Source organism: Salvelinus fontinalis, chromosome 6 (genome assembly GCF_029448725.1).
Source record: "Salvelinus fontinalis isolate EN_2023a chromosome 6, ASM2944872v1, whole genome shotgun sequence".
Taxonomy (NCBI): domain Eukaryota; kingdom Metazoa; phylum Chordata; class Actinopteri; order Salmoniformes; family Salmonidae; genus Salvelinus; species Salvelinus fontinalis.
The window spans coordinates 77,215,252-77,238,336 of record NC_074670.1 but is presented as its reverse complement, the minus strand read 5'-3'; the positions used below and the strand labels follow the sequence as shown (position 1 = coordinate 77,238,336).

Sequence of the window (23,085 nt, the reverse complement as noted above, 5' to 3'; positions counted from 1 at the left end):
GTAGGTATCAAGTGAGTGATTAAATTGATTACCGAAACTAATACATCCAGTAAGTATGCTTCTGACTGTGGGAAGATCTCACTTTTGCATACGCCTCGCGTCCTCTCTTCTCTCTCCTCGCCTCCTTCTCAAACTCCATTGGATGAGAGAGCCAGAGGTTCCGCCCAATTTGACCTTCTCCTCCAATGGGGTTTGAGAGGGAGGCGAGGAGTCTGTCACGAGCCTCGGTAGTGATTATATAAACAAGTGAGACTGGACTTCATGGAATGGAAAGAAGTACTTACCGCACCGTCTCAACGTGTTGTGATTCAGTCATCCTCGATTCGTTTTAGTTGTGCATGGTCTTAGTTTACGCGCTTTGTGTTGTTATCTTTAATTAACCGTCATTATTTCTAGTTCAGTTGTAGATTAGTTGAGCACAATGAAATGTTTTATTGTTAATGTGATAATGCTATGCATTGTAATGCAGGTGAATTGCGCTTTGGTTTTCGAGAATATGCGCACAGTATATTCTGCGAAGGTGAGTGAAATATCTTTACTTTTAGTCAAATGTTGTTCATTAACCTGCTCTATCAATTCATTATGTTTAGTACAGTAACGTAGACTATTCAATAATCTTGCACAGATCTTTGGGTTCTCGTGGGAGAACTGCGGTAAGCCAGACGACCCAGCGGTTCTGAAGACCCTAACCCTGTCCCCGGATCCCATCACAGTTCCAGGGGACCTAAAGGCCAGTGCGTCCGGGAACACAACGGTCGAGCTGGCCGCTCCCCTCGCTGTGAGTACTAAGCATGCACCAAGGGCCTCCTCTTCAAATGCTAAAATTAGATATTGAATGCTATTTGATTACTTATAAAGTATACTTGTTTGTTAAAGTTTTTGTAATTAACCATCCATTCGTTTTCGAGGTAGGCATATGGTATTGACTGTCTTTAATATATACATACAGTATATACATAGCCACGGGAAGTGAGGGTACTGCAGCACCTCCTGAATAATAACAAAAACATATTAAAATATATATTTTTTTAGGTAACTTGACCAAGCCTGGCGGTACATCTGTAAAATAGTTTTATTGACATATACTTTGTTTTTCATAACATCCCAGTTAACATGTGGTATATGGTCTGATATACCACGGCTGTCAGCCAATCAGCATTTAGGGCTCGAACCACCCAGGTTATAACAGCATTTTGTCCATAGGTAAATGTAATTGTGTGATGGCCTACTGTGTTGATCCAGACATCTCAGTTAACTGGTCCTTGTAACAGTCAAAAGTTTGGACACGCCGACTCATTCAAGGGTTTTTCTTTATTTTTTTATATTTCTACATTGTAGAATAATAGTGAAGACATCAAAACTATGAAATAACACATGGAATCATGTAGTAACCAAAAAAGTGTTAAACAAATCAAAATATATTTTATATTTGAGATTCTACAAAGTAACCACCCTTTGCCTTGACAGTTTGCATACTCTTGGCATTCTCTCAACCAGCTTCATGAGGTAGTCACCTTTCCTTAATGCATTTGAACCAATCAGTTGTGTTGTGACAAGGTATGGGTGGTATACAGAAGACAGCACTATTTGGTAAGAGACCAAGTCCATATGATGTCAAGAACAGCTCAAATAAGCAAAGAGAAATGACAGTCCATCATCACTTAAGACATGAAAATCAGTCAATATGGAACACTTCAAGAACTTTGAACGTTTCATCAAGTGCAGTCGCAAAAACCATCAAGCGTTATGATGAAACTGGCTCTCATGAGGACCGCCACAGGAAAGGAAGACCCAGAGTTACCTCTGCTGTAGAGGATAGTCATTAGTTACCAGCCTCAGAAATCAGCAATTAACTGCACCTCAGATTGCAGCCAGAGGAGACGGCGTGAATCAGGCCTTCATGGTTGAATTGCTGCAAAAAAACACTACTAAAGGACACCAATAAGAAGAGACTTGATGGGCCAAGAAACACGAGCAATCGACCAGTGGAAATCTGTCCTTTGGTCTGATGAGTCCAAATGTGAAATTTTGGGTTCTAACCGCTGTGGCTTTGTGAGACGCAGAGTAGGTGTGTGGTTCCCGCATGTGTGGTTCCCACTGTGAAGCATGGAGGAGGTGTGATGGTGTGGGGATGCTTTTCTGGTGACACTGTCAGTGATTTATTTATAATTCAACGTACACTTAACCAGCATTCTGCAGCGATTTGCCATCCCATCTGGTTTGTGCTGAGTGGGACTATAATTTGATTTTCAACAGGGCAATGACCCAAAACACACTTCCAGGCTGTGTAAAGGCTATTTGACCAAGAAGGAGAGTGATGGAGTACTGCATCAGATGACTTGGCCTCCACAATCACCTGACCTCAACCTAATTGAGATGGTTTGGGATGAGATGGACCACAGAGTGAAGGAAAAGCAGCTAACAAGTACTCAGCATATGTGGGAACTTCTTCAAGACTGTTGGAAAAGCTTTCCAGGTGAATACCTCGTGAAGCTGGTTGAGAGAATTCCAAGAGTATGCAAAGCTCTCATCCAGGCAAAGGGTGGTTACTTTGTAGAATCTCAAATATAAAATATATTTTGATTTGTTTAACACTTTTTTGGTTACTACATGACTCCATATGTGTTCATCTTTTTGATTCCTTCACTAGTATTCTATTCCCTTGAATGAGTAGGTGTGTCCAAACGTTTGATTGGTACTGTATTTCTCTCCTCTTAGGTGAACGTGACACTGGAGAAGGAGATGGCAGGGTTCTGGATCAACGTGCCGTGTGTGGAAAAGATGGGGAGCTGCCACTATGCAGACGTCTGTGACCTGCTCAACCAGCTGATACCGCCAGGACAGGACTGTCCTGAACCTCTACACACCTACGGCATCCCCTGCCACTGCCCCTTTAAAGCTGTGAGTCTATACTGTAGTGCATCCCCTGCCACTGTTCTTTAAAGCTTTGAGTCTATACTGTAGGTCATCCCCTGCCACTGTCCCTTTAAAGCTGTGAGTCTATACTGTAGGTCATCACCTGCCACTGTCCCTTTAAAGCTGTGCGTCTATACTGTAGGTCATCACCTGCCACTGTCCCTTTAAAGCTGTGAGTCTATACTGTAGTTCATCCCCTGCCACTGTCCCTTTAAAGCTGTGCGTCTATACTGTAGGTCATCACCTGCCACTGTCCCTTTAAAGCTGTGAGTCTATACTGTAGGTCATCACCTGCCACTGTTCTTTAAAGCTGTGAGTCTATACTGTAGGTCATCACCTGCCACTGTCCCTTTAAAGCTGTGAGTCTATACTGTAGTTCATCCCCTGCCACTGTCCCTTTAAAGCTGTGCGTCTATACTGTAGGTCATCACCTGCCACTGTCCCTTTAAAGCTGTGAGTCTATACTGTAGGTCATCACCTGCCACTGTCCCTTTAAAGCTGTGCGTCTATACTGTAGGTTATCACCTGCCACTGTCCCTTTAAAGCTGTGCGTCTATACTGTAGGTCATCACCTGCCACTGTCCCTTTAAAGCTGTGAGTCTATACTGTAGTTCATCCCCTGCCACTGCCCCTTTAAAGCTGTGAGTCTATTGTTTATGGTTGTGTTCATTAGGGCACAATCATTTGAAACTGTTTTGCAATGACAAATGATCATGGCCATTTCTTATTGGAAGTCCTGTTAGTCCCTCTATAAGCCTGTCTGTCCATTTTCTTCTGTTTGTTGCCTTTTGAACCCACCCCCAAGGAAGAACCTGTTCCTCCAGTGGTTAATGGTTAGGGTACTTCCCTCTTTCATATTCTGTTCAGTGCAATGTAGTGAATGTCCGTTGATGGCACTGTGAATGATTGGTAACAGAGTGATGTTTGTTGAACAGCAGTTGGCCAAACAACAAAGTAAAAAAATGTACGTTCTCTGAATGTTTTGAACATGTGCACTTAACGTTCTGTTGCTCACTACTCGTTCTGTTTTTCTCAACAACAACAACATTATTCTGTTTACTCAAGTCATGTCTATTGGGCTCAAATGACCTATTTTCTGTCTCCTACGGGTGCATACCTTTTCTATACAGTAAAACATGCTTCACTCAAAGGCTGTTTCCCAAATAACACCCTATCCCTAAATATACAGTATTTTGACCAAGGTGCACTACCCTTGAAAAGAGCCCTATGGGCCTTGGTCATAAGTAGTGCACTATCTAGGGAATAGGATGCCATTTTGGACATAGTGAAAGTGTATTGGTTAAAACCTCTATTTCCTGTCTGTTCTAAGGGGATGTACACGCTACCAGAGTCAGACTTCCACGTCCCTCACATTGACCTGCCCTGTTGGCTGACCAACGGACACTACAGGGTACAGGGAGTGCTGGGAGCTATGGGAAAAGAACTGGGCTGCCTCAAAATCAACTTTGCTGTCCACTCAAACTAAATGACCTTCTCTTTCCACTCTAATTAAATGTGGATACAGGGAACATAATGTGCCATTCAGTGAGCTGCTATACTGAACCTTTTGTCTTCTTGATTCTCAAGGGAACTTCTGCTCTCCTCTCATCTCATCAAACTGACAATTGAGAACGGGGCCTGTATAGACAAAGTCTCTCTGAGTAGGAGTACTGATTGGTTTTACCTTTACAATCGTAATGAATAGGAGGGTGGACTTGATCCTAGATCAGCACTCTGAGATACTTTGTGGATACTGGCCCTGTACCAAATGAGCAGTAACTGAGCTGCTACTGTATTTTAGGACACAAATCACTTTCAGGTCAAACAGTTGAGTGATTTGCATGGCTACGTTCTGGCTTCCTACTGTACTGCTATGAACTTGTCATCACCTGTTTGATTATTTTTCAGAATGTTTTACACTGTCTTTTTTTATACAGAATGAATTTGATTAGATTCCTTGTCGAGGGTGAATGTTCGTGGGTATGCTTCTATTGCTCATTGGCTTCTACCCTGGGTAAGGTGCTGGTCACATGACTAGGAGTTTTTATTGAGCCATAGTCGTTTCAGATGACTCTTACTGTGTCATTTTGTTTTTGGTTCTATGGATTGTAATGCTACTTCCTGTTGCTAGTGGTGACACTTGTGATTTTAGAATCCCTGGGAATATGTTGTTCTTCCTGTTGATTTGTGTATTAAGGTGTTCTTATTGTTGCCATATTCAAAGTGCCTAAGTAGACCTGCTGGAATTGAGGTCTACGAATCAAGTGCGACTGATGGTTCTAAGGGAAATGGGATTAATACAGGCAATCAATTCCCTCCTTATAATACCAAACGCCTAATCTTATTCTATAACCAGTTAAAGTGTTCTTCAATCAAAATTCAAATGAAATGGTAATCAAGTATCGAAGTTTTTAGGAATCAACATGAAATTGCACCTTGATTATTTAGAAATGACAATACTACTGTAACAAATCAGCATTGCTGGACAATATTTCACTGTAAAAGCCTTCTTTTAAATAAAATAATATCCAATATGTTGGTAAGTCTTTGTTTTCTGAAATGCATGACTATTTTTCAATTGATTTGAACTTCCGCAGTTTCACAGGATGGACACAAGATGGCACCAGTGGTTAAATGTTGATAACATGACATTGGGTCATGGGAGATTGAGACTTACTCCTGACTTCAGTCTACCAACTTCTTAGGTAGTTTCTTGAAAAGATGCCATGGAAATGATGCTGAGTTCTATGTGAAGTACTGTAATTTGATTACTTACTTTAACATTATAGTGCAAGTTTGGGCTCCCGAGTGACACAGCGGTCTAAGGCACTGCATCTCAGTGCTAGAGGTGTCACTACAGACCCTGGTTCGATTCCAGGCTGTCTCACAACCGGACGTGATTGGGAGTCCCATAGGGCTGCGCGCAACTGGCCCAGCGTCGTTAGGGTTTGGCCGGGGTAGGCCGTCATTGTAAATAAGAATTTGTTCTTAACTGACTTGCCTAGTTAAATTAAATAAAAATAATGGTGGGGTTTATGTTATGGATATCTCTGTACTAATCTGTCTGATGTGTTGACCAGCCGGTCTGCAGATGGATTCACTGTCCTCCTAGTACAATGCTGCTCAGTCCAGATGACTCTTCTCAAATTGACAACATTCTCCTCTTTCCTGATTGTCCAGGGTCTACTTCAATTCACTTTACACTAACAGATGTCCAGGTGCTCTGTAGTGTCTCTCAGCCTGTCTAATCTCAGTAGGCCTTGCTATATCCACTCCCTCCTTTAGGCCTCAGCCAGGCAATCTCAACCCGGCTTGCTGTAGCTCCGAGTGGTCCTGGAAAGATACTGGCTGTGTAGACTTTTGTTACAGCTCCGCAATCAGACATCTGATTCAACTAAAGATCCAGACTGAAGATCATGATCAGTTGATTATGTGATAGCTGTGTTAGTGATGGGCAGGAACAAAAGCCTGCACTCCCCAGTAACTCTCCTCCAGGACTGGAGCTAGCTGGGGAACTCTGGAACACCCTGTCATATAGCCTGAAAGTGTGTTCTCTACTCTCTCTCCTCTCGACCCACCTGCTGCAGATTGATCCAGGGCCAAGATACAGTAGAGTACAATCCATTTACCCCCCTAGCTAACAATCAGATATATATTACAGGCCTGTTATTGAACTGTAAAACAGTGTGTCTCTCAATCACCTCTACCTGGTGCTGGATGATACAGGTTATGTAAATGCAGCGGTGGATAGATTGTTGGTGTTAAATCTCTAAGGGACATGGCAAGTGGAGGTGATGTATTGTGTCTGATGTTGAGGGAGACAGACTGAGTCTCTCTCTGCATCCCTCTTTCCACCCCCCCCTCTCTCCCTTTATCTCGCTATCTCTGTACTTCTCTCACTTGCTCTGTCTCACTCTCTCTGTTCCTCTCTCTTTATCAAAACATGTCTCAGCGTAGATGTCTCAGTTAAGAAGCCTAGTGTGTTTCCTATAGCCTTCAACTGATCGCAGTAATAATACTAATGATTCTGAAGTTGTGTTTCCCCTTATAACTCAGATATGAAATAGAAAGCAAGATTTTACACGTTCTGTTTGCTTCTGCAAACTGTTTGTTAGTGTTGTGTATTCTTAGACATTTAACAGGTTTATGACTTCCTGTTAGCCCTGCATGTATATTCTCTTTACTGTATGTACCCTCCCCTCATGTCTATGAACTTCCTGTATGTACCAGAAATATAAAGCACTGTGTACAGTATCCTACTGTCCTCTGTTGTGGCTACAGGAAATATAAAGCACTGTGTACAGTATCCTACTGTCCTCTGTTGAGACTACAGGGAAATATAAAGCACTGTGTACAGTATCCTACTGTCCTCTGTTTTGACTACAGGAAATATAAAGCACTGTGTTACCCTTCCAGAGAGTTCTCACTCAGTCTCAGAGGGCAATGTTTGCGTCCCAAATGACACGTTATTCCCCAATAGACCCTGGTCAAAAGTAGTGCACTATATAGGGAACAGGGTGCCATTTGGGACGCATGGTGTTAAGAATGTTATCTGTTGGCCAGCAGGGTGGACAGCTACTGATGTCTGGTCCTCCTACCCTGCTGATGTCTGTTCCTCCTACCCTGCAGATGGCTGGTCCTCATACCCTGCAGATGGCTGGTCCTCCTTCCCTGCAGATGGCTGGTCTGGTCCTCTACCCTGCTGATGGCTGGTCTGGTCCTCCTACCCTGCTGATGGCTGGTCTGGTCCTCCTACCCTGCTGATGGCTGGTCTGGTCCTCCTACCCTGCAGATGTCTGGTCCTTCTACCCTGCAGATGGCTGGTCTTCCTACCCTGCAGATGCCTGGTCCTCCTACCCTGCAGATGCCTGGTCCTCCTACCCTGCAGATGCCTGGTCCTCCTACCCTGCTGATGGCTGGTCTTCCTACCCTGCTGATGTCTGGGCTGGTCCTCCTACCCTGCTGATGTCTGGGCTGGTCCTCCTACCCTGCTGATGTCTGGTCTGGTCCTCCTACCCTGCTGATGTCTGGTCCTCCTACCCTGCTGATGGCTGGTCCTCGTACCCTGCTGATGGCTGGTCCTCCTACCCTGCTGATGTCTGGGCTGGTCCTCCTACCCTGCTGATGTCTGGGCTGGTCCTCCTACCCTGCTGATGTCTGGTCTGGTCCTCCTACCCTGCCGATGTCTGGTCAATCTACCCTGCTGATGTCTGGTCCTCCTACCCTGCTGATGTCTGGTCCTCCTACCCTGCTGATGGCTGGTCCTCCTACCCTGCTGATGTCTGGGCAATCTACCGTCCTGATGTCTGGTCCTCCTACCCTGCTGATGTCTGGTCCTCCTATTTATTTAACCTTTATTTAACCAGGTAGGTTAGTTGAGAACAAGTTCTCATTTTCAACTGCGACCTGGCCAAGATAAAGCATAGCAATTTGACACATACAACAACACAGAGTTACACATAAACAAAACATACAGTCAATAATACAGTACAAAAATAAGTATATATAAAATATGAGCAAATGAGGTGAGATAAGGGAGGTAGTCAAAAAAAGGCCATGGTGGCGAGGCAAATACAATATAGCAAGTAAAGCACTGGAATGGTAGATTTGCAGTGGAAGAATGCGCAAAGTAGAAATATAAATAATGGGGTGCAAAGGAGCTGAATAAATAAATAAATAAATACAGTAGGGGAAGAGGTAGTTGTTTGGGCTAAATTATAGATGGGCTATGTACAGGTGCAGTAATCTGTGAGCTGCTCTGACAGCTGGTGCTTAAAGCTAGTGAAGGAGATAAGTGTTTCCAGCTTCAGAGATTTTTTCAGTTCGTTCCAGTCATTGGCAGCAGAGAACTGGAAGGAAAGACGACCAAAGGAGGAATTGGCTTTGGGAGTGACCAGTGAGATATACCTGCTGGAGCGCGTGCTACGAGTGGGTGCTGCTATGGTGACTAGTGAGCTGAAATAAGGCGGGGCTTTACCTAGCAGAGACTTGTAGATAACCTGTAGCCAGTGGGTTTGGCGACGAGTATGAAGCGAGGGCCAACCAACGAGAGCGTACAGGTCCCAATGGTGGGTAGTGTATGGGGCTTTGGTGACAAAACGGATGGCACTGTGATAGACTGCATCCAGTTTGTTGAGTAGAGTGTTGGAGGATATTTTATAGATGACATCACCGAAGTCGAGGATCGGTAGCATGGTCAGTTTCACGAGGGTATGTTTGGCAGCATGAGTGAAGGATGCTTTGTTGCGATATAGGAAGCCGATTCTAGATTTAATTTTGGATTGGAGATGTTTGATGTGAGTCTGGAAGGAGAGTTTACAGTCTAACCAGACACCTAGGTATTTGTAGTTGTCCACGTATTCTAAGTCAGAGCCGTCCAGAGTAGTGATGCTGGACGGGCGAGCAGGTGCGGGCAGTGATCGATTGAATAGCATGCATTTAGTTTTACTTGCGTTTAAGAGCAGTTGGAGGCCACGGAAGGAGAGTTGTATGGCATTGAAGCTCGTCTGGAGGTTAGGTAACACAGTGTCCAAAGAGGGGCAAGAAGTATACAGAATGGTGTCGTCTGCGTAGAGGTGTATCAGAGAATCACCAGCAGCAAGAGGAACATCATTGATGTATACAGAGAAGAGAGTCGGCCCGAGGATTGAACTCTGTGGCACCCCCATAGAGACTGCCAGAGGTCCGGACAACAGGCCCTCCGATTTGACACATTGAGCTCTATCAGAGAAGTAGTTGGTAAACCAGGCGAGGCAATCATTTGAGAAACCAAGGCTGTCGAGTCTGCCAATAAGAATGTGGTGATTGACAGAGTCGAAAGCCTTGGCCAGGTCGATGAATAGGCCAGTGCTAGCTTCCCTACACTGGCTTCCCGTTAAGGCAAGGGCTAATTTCAAGGTTTTACTGTTAACCTATAAAGCGTTGCATGGGCTTGCTCCTACCTATCTTTCCGAGTTGGTCCTACGCTACGGTCACAAGACGCAGGCCTCCTAATTGTCCCTAGAATTTCTAAGCAAACAGCGGGAGGCAGGGCTTTCTCCTATAGATCTCCATTTTTATGGAACAGTCTGCCTACCCATGTGAGAGACGCAGACTCGGTCTCAACCTTTAAGTCTTTACTGAAGACTTATCTCTTCAGTAGGTCATATGATTGAGTGTAGTCTGGCCCAGGAGTGTGAAGGTGAACGGAAAGGCTCTGGAGCAACGAACCGCCCTTGCTGTCTCTGCCTGGCCGGTTCCCCTCTCTCCACTGGGATTCTCTGCCTCTAACCCTATTACAGGGGCTGAGTCACTGGCTTACTGGTGCTCTTTCATGCCGTCCCTGGGAGGGGTGCGTCACTTGAGTGGGTTGAGTTACTGACGTGATCTTCCTGTCTGGGTTGGCGCCCCCCCTTGGTTTGTGCTGTGGTGGAGATCTTTGTTGGCTATACTCGGCCTTGTCTCAGGATTATAAGTTGGTGGTTGAAGATATCCCTCCAGTGGTGCGGGGGCTGTGCTTTGGCAAAGTGGGTGGGGTTATATCCTTCCTATTTGGCCCTGTCCGGGGGTATCTTCGGATGGGGCCACAGTGTCTCCTGACCGCTCCTGTCTCAGCCTCCAGTATTTATGCTGCAGTAGTTTGTGTCGGGGGGCTAGGGTCAGTTGGTTATACCTGGAGTACTTCTCCTGTCTTATCCAGTGTCCTGTGTGAATTTAAGTATGCTTTCTCTAATTCTCTCGTTCTCTCTTTCTTTCTCTCTCTCTGAGAACCTGAGCCCTAGGACCATACGTCAGGACTACCGGGCATGATGACTCCTTGCTGTCCCCAGTCCGCCTGGCCTTGCTGCTATTCCAGTTTCAACTGTTCTGCCTGCGGTTACGGAACCCCTACCTGTCCCAGACCTGCTGTTTTCAACTCTTAATGATCTGCTATGAAAAGCCAACTGAGATTTATTCCTGATTATTATTTGACCATGCTTGTCATTTATGAACTTTTTTTTTTTTTTTTTTTATTTTATCCCCTTTTCTCCCCAATTTTTCGTGGTATCCAATCGCTAGTAATTACTATCTTGTCTCATCGCTACAACTCCCGTACGGGCTCGGGAGAGACGAAGGTCGAAAGCCATGCGTCCTCCGAGGCACAACCCAACCAAGCCGCACTGCTTCTTTAACACAGCGCGCCTCCAACCCGGAAGCCAGCCGCACCAATGTGTCGGAGGAAACACCGTGCACCTGGCCCCCTTGGTTAGCGCGCACTGCGCCCAGCCCGCCACAGGAGTCGCTGGAGCGCGATGAGACAAGGGAATCCCTACCGGCCAAACCCTCCCTAACCCGGACGACGCTAGCCCAATTGTGCGTCGCCCCACGGACCTCCCGGTCGCGGCCGGCTGCGACAGAGCCTGGGGGCGAACCCAGAGACTCTGGTGGCGCAGTTAGCACTGCGATGCAGTGCCCTAGACCACTGCGCCACCCGGGAGGCCCATTTATGAACATTTTGAAAATCTTGGCTCTCTCTAATTTTCTCCTTCTCTCTTTCTTTCTCTCGGAGGACCTGAGCCCTGGGACCATACGTCGGGACTGCCGGGCATGGTGGCTCCTTGCTGTCCCCAGTCCGCCTGGCCTTGCTGCTGTTCCGGTTTCAGCTGTTCTGCCTGCGGTTATGGAACCGCCACCTGTCCCAGACCTGTTGTTTTTCAACTCTTAATGATCGGCTATGAAAAGCCAAGTGAAAATTATTCATGATTATTATTTGACCATGCTTGTCACTTATGAACATTTTTGAACATCTTGGCATAGTTCTGTTATAATCTCCACCCGGCACAGCCAGAAGAGGACTGGCCACCCCTCATAGCCTGGTTCCTCTCTAGGTTTCTTTCTAGGTTTTGGCCTTTCTAGGGAGTTTTTCCTAGCCACCGTCCTTCTACACCTGCATTCTAGCTGTTTGGGGTTTTAGGCTGGGTCTCTGTACAGCACTTCGAGATATTAGCTGATGTACGAAGGGCTATATAAAATAAACTTGATTGATTGATTGAATAGGCTACATTACTGACTAGGTATTGGCTATGTAACTGACTAGGAATAGGCTATATGACTGACTAGGCATAGACTATATAACTGACTAGGTATAGGCTATATGACTGACTAGACACTACTATAAAGCACTACTATAGTGTTATAACACCTGAAAATAACACTGAAAGGAATTGAAAAGGTCACTTCAACATTTAATTTCAAACAACTTGTGCAAGACACTGTCCTGCTGAACTTAGCCTTCAACATTGTCTACAAGGCTAAAGCTCTGAGGGTACGCTATGCCGTGGTGTTCACAGAGAGGTGAGGCCATGCCTTGATGTTCACAGAGAGATGAGGCCATGCCGTGGTGTTCACAGAGAGGTGAGGCCATGCCGTGGTGTTCACAGAGAGGTGAGGCCATGCCGTGATGTTCACAGAGAGGTGAGGCCATGCCGTGGTGTTCACAGAGAGGTGAGGCCATGCCGTGGTGTTCACAGAGAGGTGAGGCCACGCCGTGATGTTCACAGAGAGGTGAGGACCACGCCGTGGTGTTCACAGAGAGGTGAGGCCACGCCGTGGTGTTCACAAGAGGTGAGGCCATGCCGTGATGTTCACAGGGAGGTGAGGCCATGCCGTGATGTTCACAGAGAGGTGAGGACATGTCGTGGTGTTCACAGAGAGGTGAGGACATGCCGTGGTGTTCACAGGGAGGTGAGGCCACGCCGTGATGTTCACAGAGAGGTGAGGCTATGCCGTGGTGTTCACAGGGAGGTGAGGCCACGCCATGGTGTTCACAGGGAGGTGAGGCCATGCCGTGGTGTTCACAGAGAGGTGAGGAAATAAGGACAACATCTCTATCTTGTGGAGAGAAGCAGATCAACAGTACTGTAGAATAAACTGGCCCATAGGCAAGTCCACTACTATAGGCTAGAAAGCCTGTGTAGGCATTCAGAGTGTTGTCTTCAAAATACATTGCCTCAGGCTAGCAACAAATTAAGTCTATCCCATGGGTTTAGCTGCAATGCTAAATGCTTGTTTTGGAACTTGTTTGGGATACTAATGGATGGCAGTTTTGTGTGGCAACCACTGCATTTTCTCTATATTGGGGACAGGCTATGGACTAGATTTGTTCACAAAAGCCTGTATCACAATTTGTTCATCTAAAAATGAAAGACCAATATCCTGATTGTAGGTATCAAGTGAGTGATTAAATTGATTACCAAAACTAATACATCCAGTAAGTATGCTTCTGACTGTGGGAAGGTCTCACCAGCATACGCCTCGCGTCCTCTCTTCTCTCTCCTCGCCGCCTCCTCAAACTCCATTGGATGAGAGCGCCAGAGGTTCCGCCCAATTTGACCTTCTCCTCCAATGGGGTTTGAGAGGGAGGCGAGGAGTGAGGATGCGAGGAGGAAGAATATGAGATTCTATCATTTGCATTTGCGCCTCCTTTATTTCTATAGGGAATTGGTCTTTAATCTCCTTTATTTCTATAAAGGAGGCGCAAATACAAATAGGAAAATCTCAATATCTGCTCTTCGCGAAGTCTGTCACGAGCCTCGGGAGTGATTATATAAACACGGAAGTGAGACTGGACTTCATGGAATGGAAACAAATAGTTACCGCACCGTGTCAACGTGTTGTGACTCAGTCATTTTCGATTCGTTTTAGCTGTGCACGGTCTAAGTTTACGCGCGTTCTGTTATCTTGAATTAACCGTAATTATTTCTAGTTCAGTTGTAGATTAGTTGAGCACAATGAAATGTATTATTGTTAATGTGATAATGCTATGCATTGTAATGCAGGTGAATTGCGCTTTGGTTTTCGAGAATACGCGCACAGCATATTCTGCGAAGGTGAGTGAAATATCTTTACTTTTAGTCAAATGTTGTTCATTAACCTACTCTATCAATTCATTATGTTTAGTACAGTAACGTAGACTATTCAATATTCTTGTACAGATCTTTGGGTTCTCGTGGGAGAACTGTGGTAAGCCAGACGACCCAGCGGTTCTGAAGACCCTAACCCTGTCCCCGGATCCCATCACAGTTCCAGGGGACCTAAAGGCCAGTGCGTCCGGGAACACAACGGTCGAGCTGGCCGCTCCCCTCGCTGTGAGTACTAAGCATGCACCAAGGGCCTCCTCTTCAAATGCTAAAATTAGATATTGAATGCTATTTGATTACTTATAAAGTATACTTGTTTGTTAAAGTTTCTGCTATTAACCATCCATTAGTTTTCGAGGTAGGCATATGGTATTGACTGTCTTTAATATATACATACAGTATATACATAGCCACGGGAAGTGAGGGTACTGCAGCACCTCCTGAATAATCAGAATAATAACATATTGAAAAAAAATATATATATATTTTTTTTTTACAAATGTAGTGCACTGGGCCTTTACTAGTCCTGTATAAGCAGAGATATAGACATATGTAGTGCTTGGCAATAAAGGTAGTTATATAATTAAGAACACCCCCGCCCCAAACTACTTCCTGTGTCTATGCAGTACATATTCATAAAAATAAAAGTAATTTAGCAGACCCTTTTATCCAGAGCGACATACAGGAGCAATTAGGGTTAAGTGCCTTGCTCAAGGGCACATCGAGAGATTTTTCACCTAGTTGGTTTGGGGATTCGAACCAACGACTTTTCAGTTACTGGCCCAACGCTCTTAACCACTAGGCAAATACGTATATAGAATGAATAGGCTCTCCGTGGATAAAAATGGTCACAATCAAATCAAGTTTGAAACACTATAGTTATACTTCCTCCTGAAGTTATACTTCCTCCTGAAGTTCTACTTCCTCCTGAAAAACTTACCAACAGTGAATTGAAAGCTATTACTTTGCCATATCAGTCTGTAGGCCTATTAAGCCATGTGATAGCCTATTCCACTTTGTCTGTGTGTGTCAATTGTTGGCTCTGGGTGGCTATGGGTGCTGTGTTGTTAAACAGGTAGAAACTTGGCTGGGGAGGTATGTCTGACTCAAGGATGAGCTTCATGTGAGCAGCTCACCACATAAACGCCTGCTCTGCTACACTGATGGTCCAAATATATAGATATAATATACAGTAGACTTCCTGATTCAATGCTCACCCTTAAAAAGCAGAGTTCACAAGAGAAGGGATGGCATTGACAGTGGTGTTGGCAATGTTCTCATCAAGAATGCACTGCTGTAATAATACTGTTGTATTTTTCCAGTTTCTGCTTTGCTGTAAACAACTAGGGTGCAATGTCCAAGTCAAGAATAGCCTGACATTAGGCAAGTTTTTTAAAACACCCCTGTACTGGTCCTATTGTCTCCTCTTAGGTAACTTGACCAAGACTAGGGGTACGTCTGTAAAATAGTTTTATTGGCATATACTTCATTTTTTATAACATCCCAGTTAACATGTGGTATATGGTCTGATATACCACGGCTGTCAGCCAATCAGCATTTAGGGCTCGAACCACCCAGGTTATAACAGCATTTTGTCCATAGGTAAATGTAACTGTGTGATGGCCTACCTTGTGGGTAGGCGTAATGTTACTGTAGCCTACTGTGTTGATCCAGGCATCCCAGTTAACTGGTCCTGGTAACAGTCAAAAGTTTGGACACGCTGACTCATTCAAGGGTTTTTCTTTATTTTTTTATATTTCTACATTGTAGAATAATAGTGAAGACATCAAAACTATGAAATAACACATGGAATCATGTAGTAACCAAAAAAAGTGTTAAACAAATCAAAATATATTTGAGATTCTTCAAAGTAGCCACCCTTTGCCTGGATGAGAGCTTTGCACACTCTTGGAATTCTCTCAACCAGCTTCATGAGGTAGTCACCTGGAAAGCTTTTCCAACAGTCTTGAAGTAGTTCCCACATATGCTGAATACTTGTTAGCTGCTTTTCCTTCACTCTGTGGTCCATCTCATCTCAAACCATCTCAATTAGGTTGAGGTCGGGTGATTGTGGAGGCCAAGTCATCTGATGCAGTACTCCATCACTCTCCTTCTTGGTCAAATGGCCTTTACACAGCCTGGAAGTGTGTTTTGGGTCATTGCCCTGTTAAATCAAATTATAGTTCCACCAAGCACAAACCAGATGGGATGGCGTATCGCTGCAGAATGCTGGTTAAGTGTGCCTTGATTTCTAAATAAATCACTGACAGTGTCACCAGCAAAGCACCCCCACACCATCGCACCTCCTCCATGCTTCACAGTGGGAACCACACATGCGGGAACCACACACCTACTCTGCGTCTCACAAAGCCATGGCGGTTAGAACCCAAAATTTCACATTTAGACTCATCAGACCAAAGGACAGGTTGCCACTGGTCTAATGTCGATTTCTCGTGTTTCTTGACCCATCAAGTCTCTTCTTATTGGTGTCCTTTAGTAGTGGTTTCTTTGCAGCAATTCAACCATGAAGGCCTGATTCACGCCGTCTCCTCTGGCTGCAATCTGAGGTGCAGTTAATTGCTGATTTCTGAGGCTGGTAACTAATGACTTTATCCTCTACAGCAGAGGTAACTCTGGGTCTTCTTTTCCTGTGGCGGTCCTCATGAGAGCCAGTTTCATCATAGCGCTTGATGGTTTTTGCGACTGCACTTGATGAAACGTTCAAAGTTCTTGAAATGTTCCATATTGACTGATTTTCATGTCTTAAGTGATGATGGACTGTCGTTTCTCTTTGCTTATTTGAGCTGTTCTTGACATCATATGGACTTGGTCTCTTGCTGTCTTCTGTATACCACCCATACCTTGTCACAACACAACTGATTGGCTCAAATGCATTAAGAAGGAAAGAAATTCCACAAATTAACTTTTAACAAGGCACACCTGTTAATTGAAATGCATTCCAGGTGACTACCTCATGAAGCTGGTTGAGAGAATGTCAAGAGTATGCAAAGCTGTCATCAAGGCAAAGGGTGGTTACTTTGTAGAATCTCAAATATAAAATATATTTTGATTTGTTTAACACTTTTTTGGTTACTACATGACTCCATATGTGTTCATCGTTTTGATTCCTTCACTAGTATTCTATTCCCTTGAATGAGTAGGTGTGTCCAAACGTTTGATTGGTACTGTATTTCTCTCCTCTTAGGTGAACGTGACACTGGAGAAGGAGGTGGCAGGGTTCTGGATCAACGTGCCGTGTGTGGAAGAGATCGGGAGCTGCCACTATGCAGACGTCTGTGACCTGCTCAACCAGCTGATACCGCCAGGACAGGACTGTCCTGAACCTCTACACACCTACGGCATCCCCTGCCACTGCCCCTTTAAAGCTGTGAGTCTATACTGTAGGTCATCCCCTGCCACTGTCCCTTTAAAGCTGTGAGTCTATACTGTAGGTCATCACCTGCCACTGTCCCTTTAAAGCTGTGAGTCTATACTGTAGGTCATCACCTGCCACTGTCCCTTTAAAGCTGTGCGTCTATACTGTAGGTCATCACCTGCCACTGTCCCTTTAAAGCTGTGAGTCTATACTGTAGTTCATCCCCTGCCACTGCCCCTTTAAAGCTGTGAGTCTATTGTTTATGGTTGTGTTCATTAGGGCACAATCATTTGAAACTGTTTTGCAATGACAAATGATCATGGCCATTTCTTATTGGAAGTCCTGTTAGTCCCTCTATAAGCCTGTCTGTCCATTTTCTTCTGTTTGTTGCCCTTTGAACCCACCCCCAAGGAAGAACCTGTTCCTCCAGTGGTTAATGGTTAGGGTACTTCCCTCTTTCATATTCTGTTCAGTGCAATGTAGTGAATGTCCGTTGATGGCACTGTGAATGATTGGTAACAGAGTGATGTTTGTTGAACAGCAGTTGGCCAAACAACAAAGTAAACAAATGTACGTTCTCTGAATGTTTTGAACATGTGCACTTAACGTTCTGTTGCTCACTACTCGTTCTGTTTTTCTCAACAACAACGTTATTCTGTTTACTCAAGTCATGTCTATTGGGCTCAAATGACCTATTTTCTGTCTCCTACGGGTGCATACCTTTTCTATACAGTAAAACATGCTTCACTCAAAGGCTGTTTCCCAAATAACACCCTATCCCTAAATATACAGTACTTTGACCAAGGTGCACTACCCTTGAAAAGAGCCCTATGGGCCTTGGTCATAAGTAGTGCACTATCTAGGGAATAGGATGCCATTTTGGACATAGTGAAAGTGTATTGGTTAAAACCTCTATTTCCTGTCTGTTCTAAGGGGATGTACACGCTACCAGAGTCAGACTTCTACCTCCCTGACATTCAACTTCCCTATTGGCTGACCAACGGACACTACAGGGTACAGGGAGTGCTGGGAGCTATGGGAAAAGAACTGGGCTGCCTCAAAATCACCTTTGCTGTCCACTCAAACTAAATAACCTTCTCTTTCCACTCTAATTAAATGTGGATACAGGGAACATAATGTGCCATTCAGTGAGCTGCTATACTGAACCTTTTGTCTTCTTGATTCTCAAGGGAACTTCTGCTCTCCTCTCATCTCATCAAACTGACAATTGAGAACGGGGCCTGTATAGACAAAGTCTCTCTGAGTAGGAGTACTGATTGGTTTTACCTTTACAATCGTAATGAATAGGAGGGTGGACCTGATCCTAGATCAGCACTCTGAGATACTTTGTGGATACTGGCCCTGTACCAAATGAGCAGTAACTGAGCTGCTACTGTATTTTAGGACACAAATCACTTTCAGGTCAAACAGTTGAGTGATTTGCATGGCTACGTTCTGGCTTCCTACTGTACTGCTATGTGCTATGAACTTGTCATCACCTGTTTGATTATTTTTCAGAATGTTTTACACTGTCTTTTTTTATACAGAATGGATTTGATTAGATTCCTTGTCGAGGGTGAATGTTCGTGGGTATGCTTCTATTGCTCATTGGCTTCTACCCTAGGTAAGGTGCTGGTCACATGACTAGGAGTTTTTATTGAGCCATAGTCGTTTCAGATGACTCTTACTGTGTCATTTTGTTTTTGGTTCTATGGATTGTAATGCTACTTCCTGTTGCTAGTGGTGACACTTATGATTTTAGAATCCCTGGGAATATGTTGTTCTTCCTGTTGATTTGTGTATTAAGGTGTTCTTATTGTTGCCATATTCAAAGTGCCTAAGTAGACCTGCTGGAATTGAGGTCTACGAATCAAGTGCGACTGATGGTTCTAAGGGAAATGGGATTAATACAGGCAATCAATTCCCTCATTATAATACCAAACGCCTAATCTTATTCTATAACCAGTTAAAGTGTTCTTCAATCAAAATTCAAATGAAATGGTAATCAAGTATTGAAGTTTTTAGGAATCAACATGAAAAATTGCACCTTGATCATTTAGAAATGACAATACTACTGTAACAAATCAGCATTGCTGGACAATATTTCACTGTAAAAGCCTTCTTTTAAATAAAATAATATCCAATATGTTGGTAAGTCTTTGTTTTCTGAAATGCATGACTATTTTTCAATTGATTTGAACTTCCGCAGTTTCACAGGATGGACACAAGATGGCACCAGTGGTTAAATGTTGATAACATGACATTGGGTCATGGGAGATTGAGACTTACTCCTGACTTCAGTCTACCAACTTCTTAGGTAGTTTCTTGAAAAGATGCCATGGAAATGATGCTGAGTTCTATGTGAAGTACTGTAATTTGATTACTTACTTTAACATTATAGTGAAAGTTTGGGCTCCCGAGTGACACAGCGGTCTAAGGCACTGCATCTCAGTGCTAGAGGTGTCACTACAGACCCTGGTTCGATTCCAGGCTGTCTCACAACCGGACGTGATTGGGAGTCCCATAGGGCTGCGCACAACTGGCCCAGCGTCGTTAGGGTTTGGCCGGGGTAGGCCGTCATTGTAAATAAGAATTTGTTCTTAACTGACTTGCCTAGTTAAATTAAATAAAAATAATGGTGGGGTTTATGTTATGGATATCTCTGTACTAATCTGTCTGATGTGTTGACCAGCCGGTCTGCAGATGGATTCACTGTCCTCCTAGTACAATGCTGCTCAGTCCAGATGACTCTTCTCAAATTGACAACATTCTCCTCTTTCCTGATTGTCCAGGGTCTACTTCAATTCACTTTACACTAACAGATGTCCAGGTGCTCTGTAGTGTGTCTCAGCCTGTCTAATCTCAGTAGGCCTTGCTATATCCACTCACTCCTTTAGGCCTCAGCCAGGCAATCTCAACAGGGCTTGCTGTAGCTCCGAGTGGTCCTGGAAAGATACTGGCTGTGTAGACTTTTGTTACAGCTCCGCAATCAGACATCTGATTCAACTAAAGATCCAGACTGAAGATCATGATCAGTTGATTATGTGATAGCTGTGTTAGTGATGGGCAGGAACAAAAGCCTGCACTCCCCAGTAACTCTCCTCCAGGACTGGAGCTAGCTGGGGAACTCTGGAACACCCTGTCATATAGCCTGAAAGTGTGTTCTCTACTCTCTCTCCTCTCGACCCACCTGCTGCAGATTGATCCAGGGCCAAGATACAGTAGAGTACAATCCATTTACCCCCCTAGCTAACAATCAGATATATTTTACAGGCCTGTTATTGAACTGTAAAACAGTGTGTCTCTCAATCACCTCTACCTGGTGCTGGATGATACAGGTTATGTAAATGCAGCGGTGGATAGATTGTTGGTGTTAAATCTCTGAGGGACATGGCAAGTGGAGGTGATGTATTGTGTCTGATGTTGAGGAGACAGACTGAGTCTCTCTCTGCATCCCTCTTTCCACCCCCCCTCTCTCCCTTTATCTCGCTATCTCTGTACTTCTCTCACTTGCTCTGTCTCACTCTCTCTGTTCCTCTCTCTTTATCAAAACATGTCTCAGCGTAGATGTCTCAGTTAAGAAGCCGAGTGTGTTTCCTATAGCTTGCAACTGATCGCAGTAATAATACTAATGATTCTGAAGTTGTGTTGCCCCTTATAACTCAGATATGAAATAGAAAGCAAGATTTTACACGTTCTGTTTGCTTCAGCAAACTGTTTGTTAGTGTTGTGTATTCTTAGACATTTAACAGGTTTATGACTTCCTGTTAGCCCTGCATGTATATTCTCTTTACTGTATGTACCCTCCCCTCATGTCTATGAACTTCCTGTATGTACCAGAAATATAAAGCACTGTGTACAGTATCCTACTGTCCTCTGTTGTGGCTACAGGGAAATATAAAGCACTGTGTACAGTATCCTACTGTCCTCTGTTGAGACTACAGGGAAATATAAAGCACTGTGTACAGTATCCTACTGTCCTCTGTTGTGGCTACAGGGAAATATAAAGCACTGTGTACAGTATCCTACTGTCCTCTGTTGTGACTACAGGGAAATATAAAGCACTGTGTACAGTATCCTACTGTCCTCTGTTGTGGCTACAGGAAATATAAAGCACTGTGTACAGTATCCTACTGTCCTCTGTTGTGACTACAGGAAATATAAAGCACTGTGTTACCCTTCCAGAGAGTTCACACTCAGTCTCAGAGGGCAATGTTTGCATCCCAAATGACACCCTATTCCCCAATAGACCCTGGTCAAAAGTAGTGCACTATATAGGGAACAGGGTGCCATTTGGGACCCATGGTGTTAAGAATGTTATCTGTTGGCCAGCAGGGTGGACAGCTACTGATGTCTGGTCCTCCTACCCTGCTGATGTCTGTTCCTCCTACCCTGCAGATGGCTGGTCCTCATACCCTGCAGATGCCTGGTCCTCCTACCCTGCAGATGCCTGGTCCTCCTACCCTGCAGATGCCTGGTCCTCCTACCCTGCTGATGTCTGGGCTGGTCCCTCTACCCTGCTGATGTCTGGGCTGGTCCTCCTACCCTGCTGATGTCTGGTCTGGTCCTCCTACCCTGCTGATGTCTGGTCCTCCTACCCTGCTGATGGCTGGTCCTCCTACCCTGCTGATGTCTGGGCTGGTCCTCCTACCCTGCTGATGTCTGGGCTGGTCCTCCTACCCTGCTGATGTCTGGTCTGGTCTTCCTACCCTGCTGATGTCTGGTCCTCCTACCCTGCTGATGTCTGGTCCTCCTACCCTGCTGATGGCTGGTCCTCCTACCCTGCTGATGTCTGGGCAATCTACCGTCCTGATGTCTGGTCCTCCTACCCTGCTGATGTCTGGTCCTCCTATTTATTTAACCTTTATTTAACCAGGTAGGTTAGTTGAGAACAAGTTCTCATTTTCAACTGCGACCTGGCCAAGATAAAGCATAGCAATTTGACACATACAACAACACAGAGTTACACATAAACAAAACATACAGTCAATAATACAGTACAAAAATAAGTATATATAAAATATGAGCAAATGAGGTGAGATAAGGGAGGTAAAGTCAAAAAAAGGCCATGGTGGCGAGGCAAATACAATATAGCAAGTAAAGCACTGGAATGGTAGATTTGCAGTGGAAGAATGCGCAAAGTAGAAATAGAAATAATGGGGTGCAAAGGAGCTGAATAAATAAATAAATAAATACAGTAGGGGAAGAGGTAGTTGTTTGGGATAAATTATAGATGGGCTATGTACAGGTGCAGTAATCTGTGAGCTGCTCTGACAGCTGGTGCTTAAAGCTAGTGAGGGAGATAAGTGTTTCCAGCTTCAGAGATTTTTTCAGTTCGTTCCAGTCATTGGCAGCAGAGAACTGGAAGGAAAGACGACCAAAGGAGGAATTGGCTTTGGGAGTGACCAGTGAGATATACCTGCTGGAGCGCGTGCTACGAGTGGGTGCTGCTATGGTGACCAGTGAGCTAAAATAAGGCGGGGCTTTACCTAGCAGAGACTTGTAGATAACCTGTAGCCAGTGGTTTTGGCGACGAGTATGAAGCGAGGGCCAACCAACGAGAGCGTACAGGTCACAATGGTGGGTAGTGTATGGGGCTTTGGTGACAAAACGGATGGCACTGTGATAGACTTTATCCAGTTTGTTGAGTAGAGTGTTGGAGGATATTTTATAGATGACATCACCGAAGTCGAGGATCGGTAGCATGGTCAGTTTCACGAGGGTATGTTTGGCAGCATGAGTGAAGGATGCTTTGTTGCGATATAGAAAGCCGATTCTAGATTTAATTTTGGATTGGAGATGTTTGATGTGAGTCTGGAAGGAGAGTTTACAGTCTAACCAGACACCTAGGTATTTGTAGTTGTCCACGTATTCTAAGTCAGAGCCGTCCAGAGTAGTGATGCTGGACGGGCGAGC

At 44.6% G+C, this 23,085-nt stretch overlaps 2 protein-coding genes across 3 annotated transcripts; both read left to right on the top strand.

Annotated features, from left to right (window-relative positions):
- The first annotated feature begins 226 nt into the window (after positions 1 to 226).
- On the top strand, positions 227 to 7,807 carry LOC129858480 (ganglioside GM2 activator-like). Of its 2 annotated transcripts, none has more exons than XM_055927741.1 (4): positions 227 to 520; positions 626 to 778; positions 2,719 to 2,901; positions 7,546 to 7,807. In XM_055927741.1, the coding sequence occupies exons 1-4, from the start codon at positions 422 to 424 to the stop codon at positions 7,678 to 7,680; spliced, it is 570 nt and encodes a 189-aa protein (XP_055783716.1). In that variant the 5' UTR covers positions 227 to 421; the 3' UTR covers positions 7,681 to 7,807. The 2 variants fall into 2 exon arrangements, with proteins under 2 accessions (XP_055783716.1, XP_055783715.1); XM_055927740.1 differs by lacking the exon at positions 7,546 to 7,807 and adding an exon at positions 4,247 to 5,450 and having other exon boundaries at positions 234 to 520.
- A 5,554-nt stretch (positions 7,808 to 13,361) lies between these two features.
- On the top strand, positions 13,362 to 19,320 carry LOC129858479 (ganglioside GM2 activator-like). The gene is made up of 4 exons (XM_055927739.1): positions 13,362 to 13,763; positions 13,869 to 14,021; positions 16,999 to 17,181; positions 18,103 to 19,320. Exons 1-4 carry the CDS (start codon positions 13,665 to 13,667, stop codon positions 18,256 to 18,258), a joined length of 591 nt encoding a protein of 196 aa, XP_055783714.1. The 5' UTR covers positions 13,362 to 13,664; the 3' UTR covers positions 18,259 to 19,320.
- The last annotated feature ends 3,765 nt before the right edge of the window (positions 19,321 to 23,085 follow it).

Bases quoted from the DNA above. Each gene is read 5' to 3' on its own strand.
- LOC129858480 (XM_055927740.1), top strand. From the start codon at position 422: ATGAAATGTTTTATTGTTAATGTGATAATGCTATGCATTGTAATGCAG. The intron at 779-2,718 runs GTGAGTACTAAG...CTCTCCTCTTAG, and splicing joins AGCTGGCCGCTCCCCTCGCT to GTGAACGTGACACTGGAGAA. The intron at 2,902-4,246 runs GTGAGTCTATAC...GTCTGTTCTAAG, and splicing joins GCCACTGCCCCTTTAAAGCT to GGGATGTACACGCTACCAGA.
- LOC129858479 (XM_055927739.1), top strand. From the start codon at position 13,665: ATGAAATGTATTATTGTTAATGTGATAATGCTATGCATTGTAATGCAG. The intron at 14,022-16,998 runs GTGAGTACTAAG...CTCTCCTCTTAG, and splicing joins AGCTGGCCGCTCCCCTCGCT to GTGAACGTGACACTGGAGAA. The intron at 17,182-18,102 runs GTGAGTCTATAC...GTCTGTTCTAAG, and splicing joins GCCACTGCCCCTTTAAAGCT to GGGATGTACACGCTACCAGA.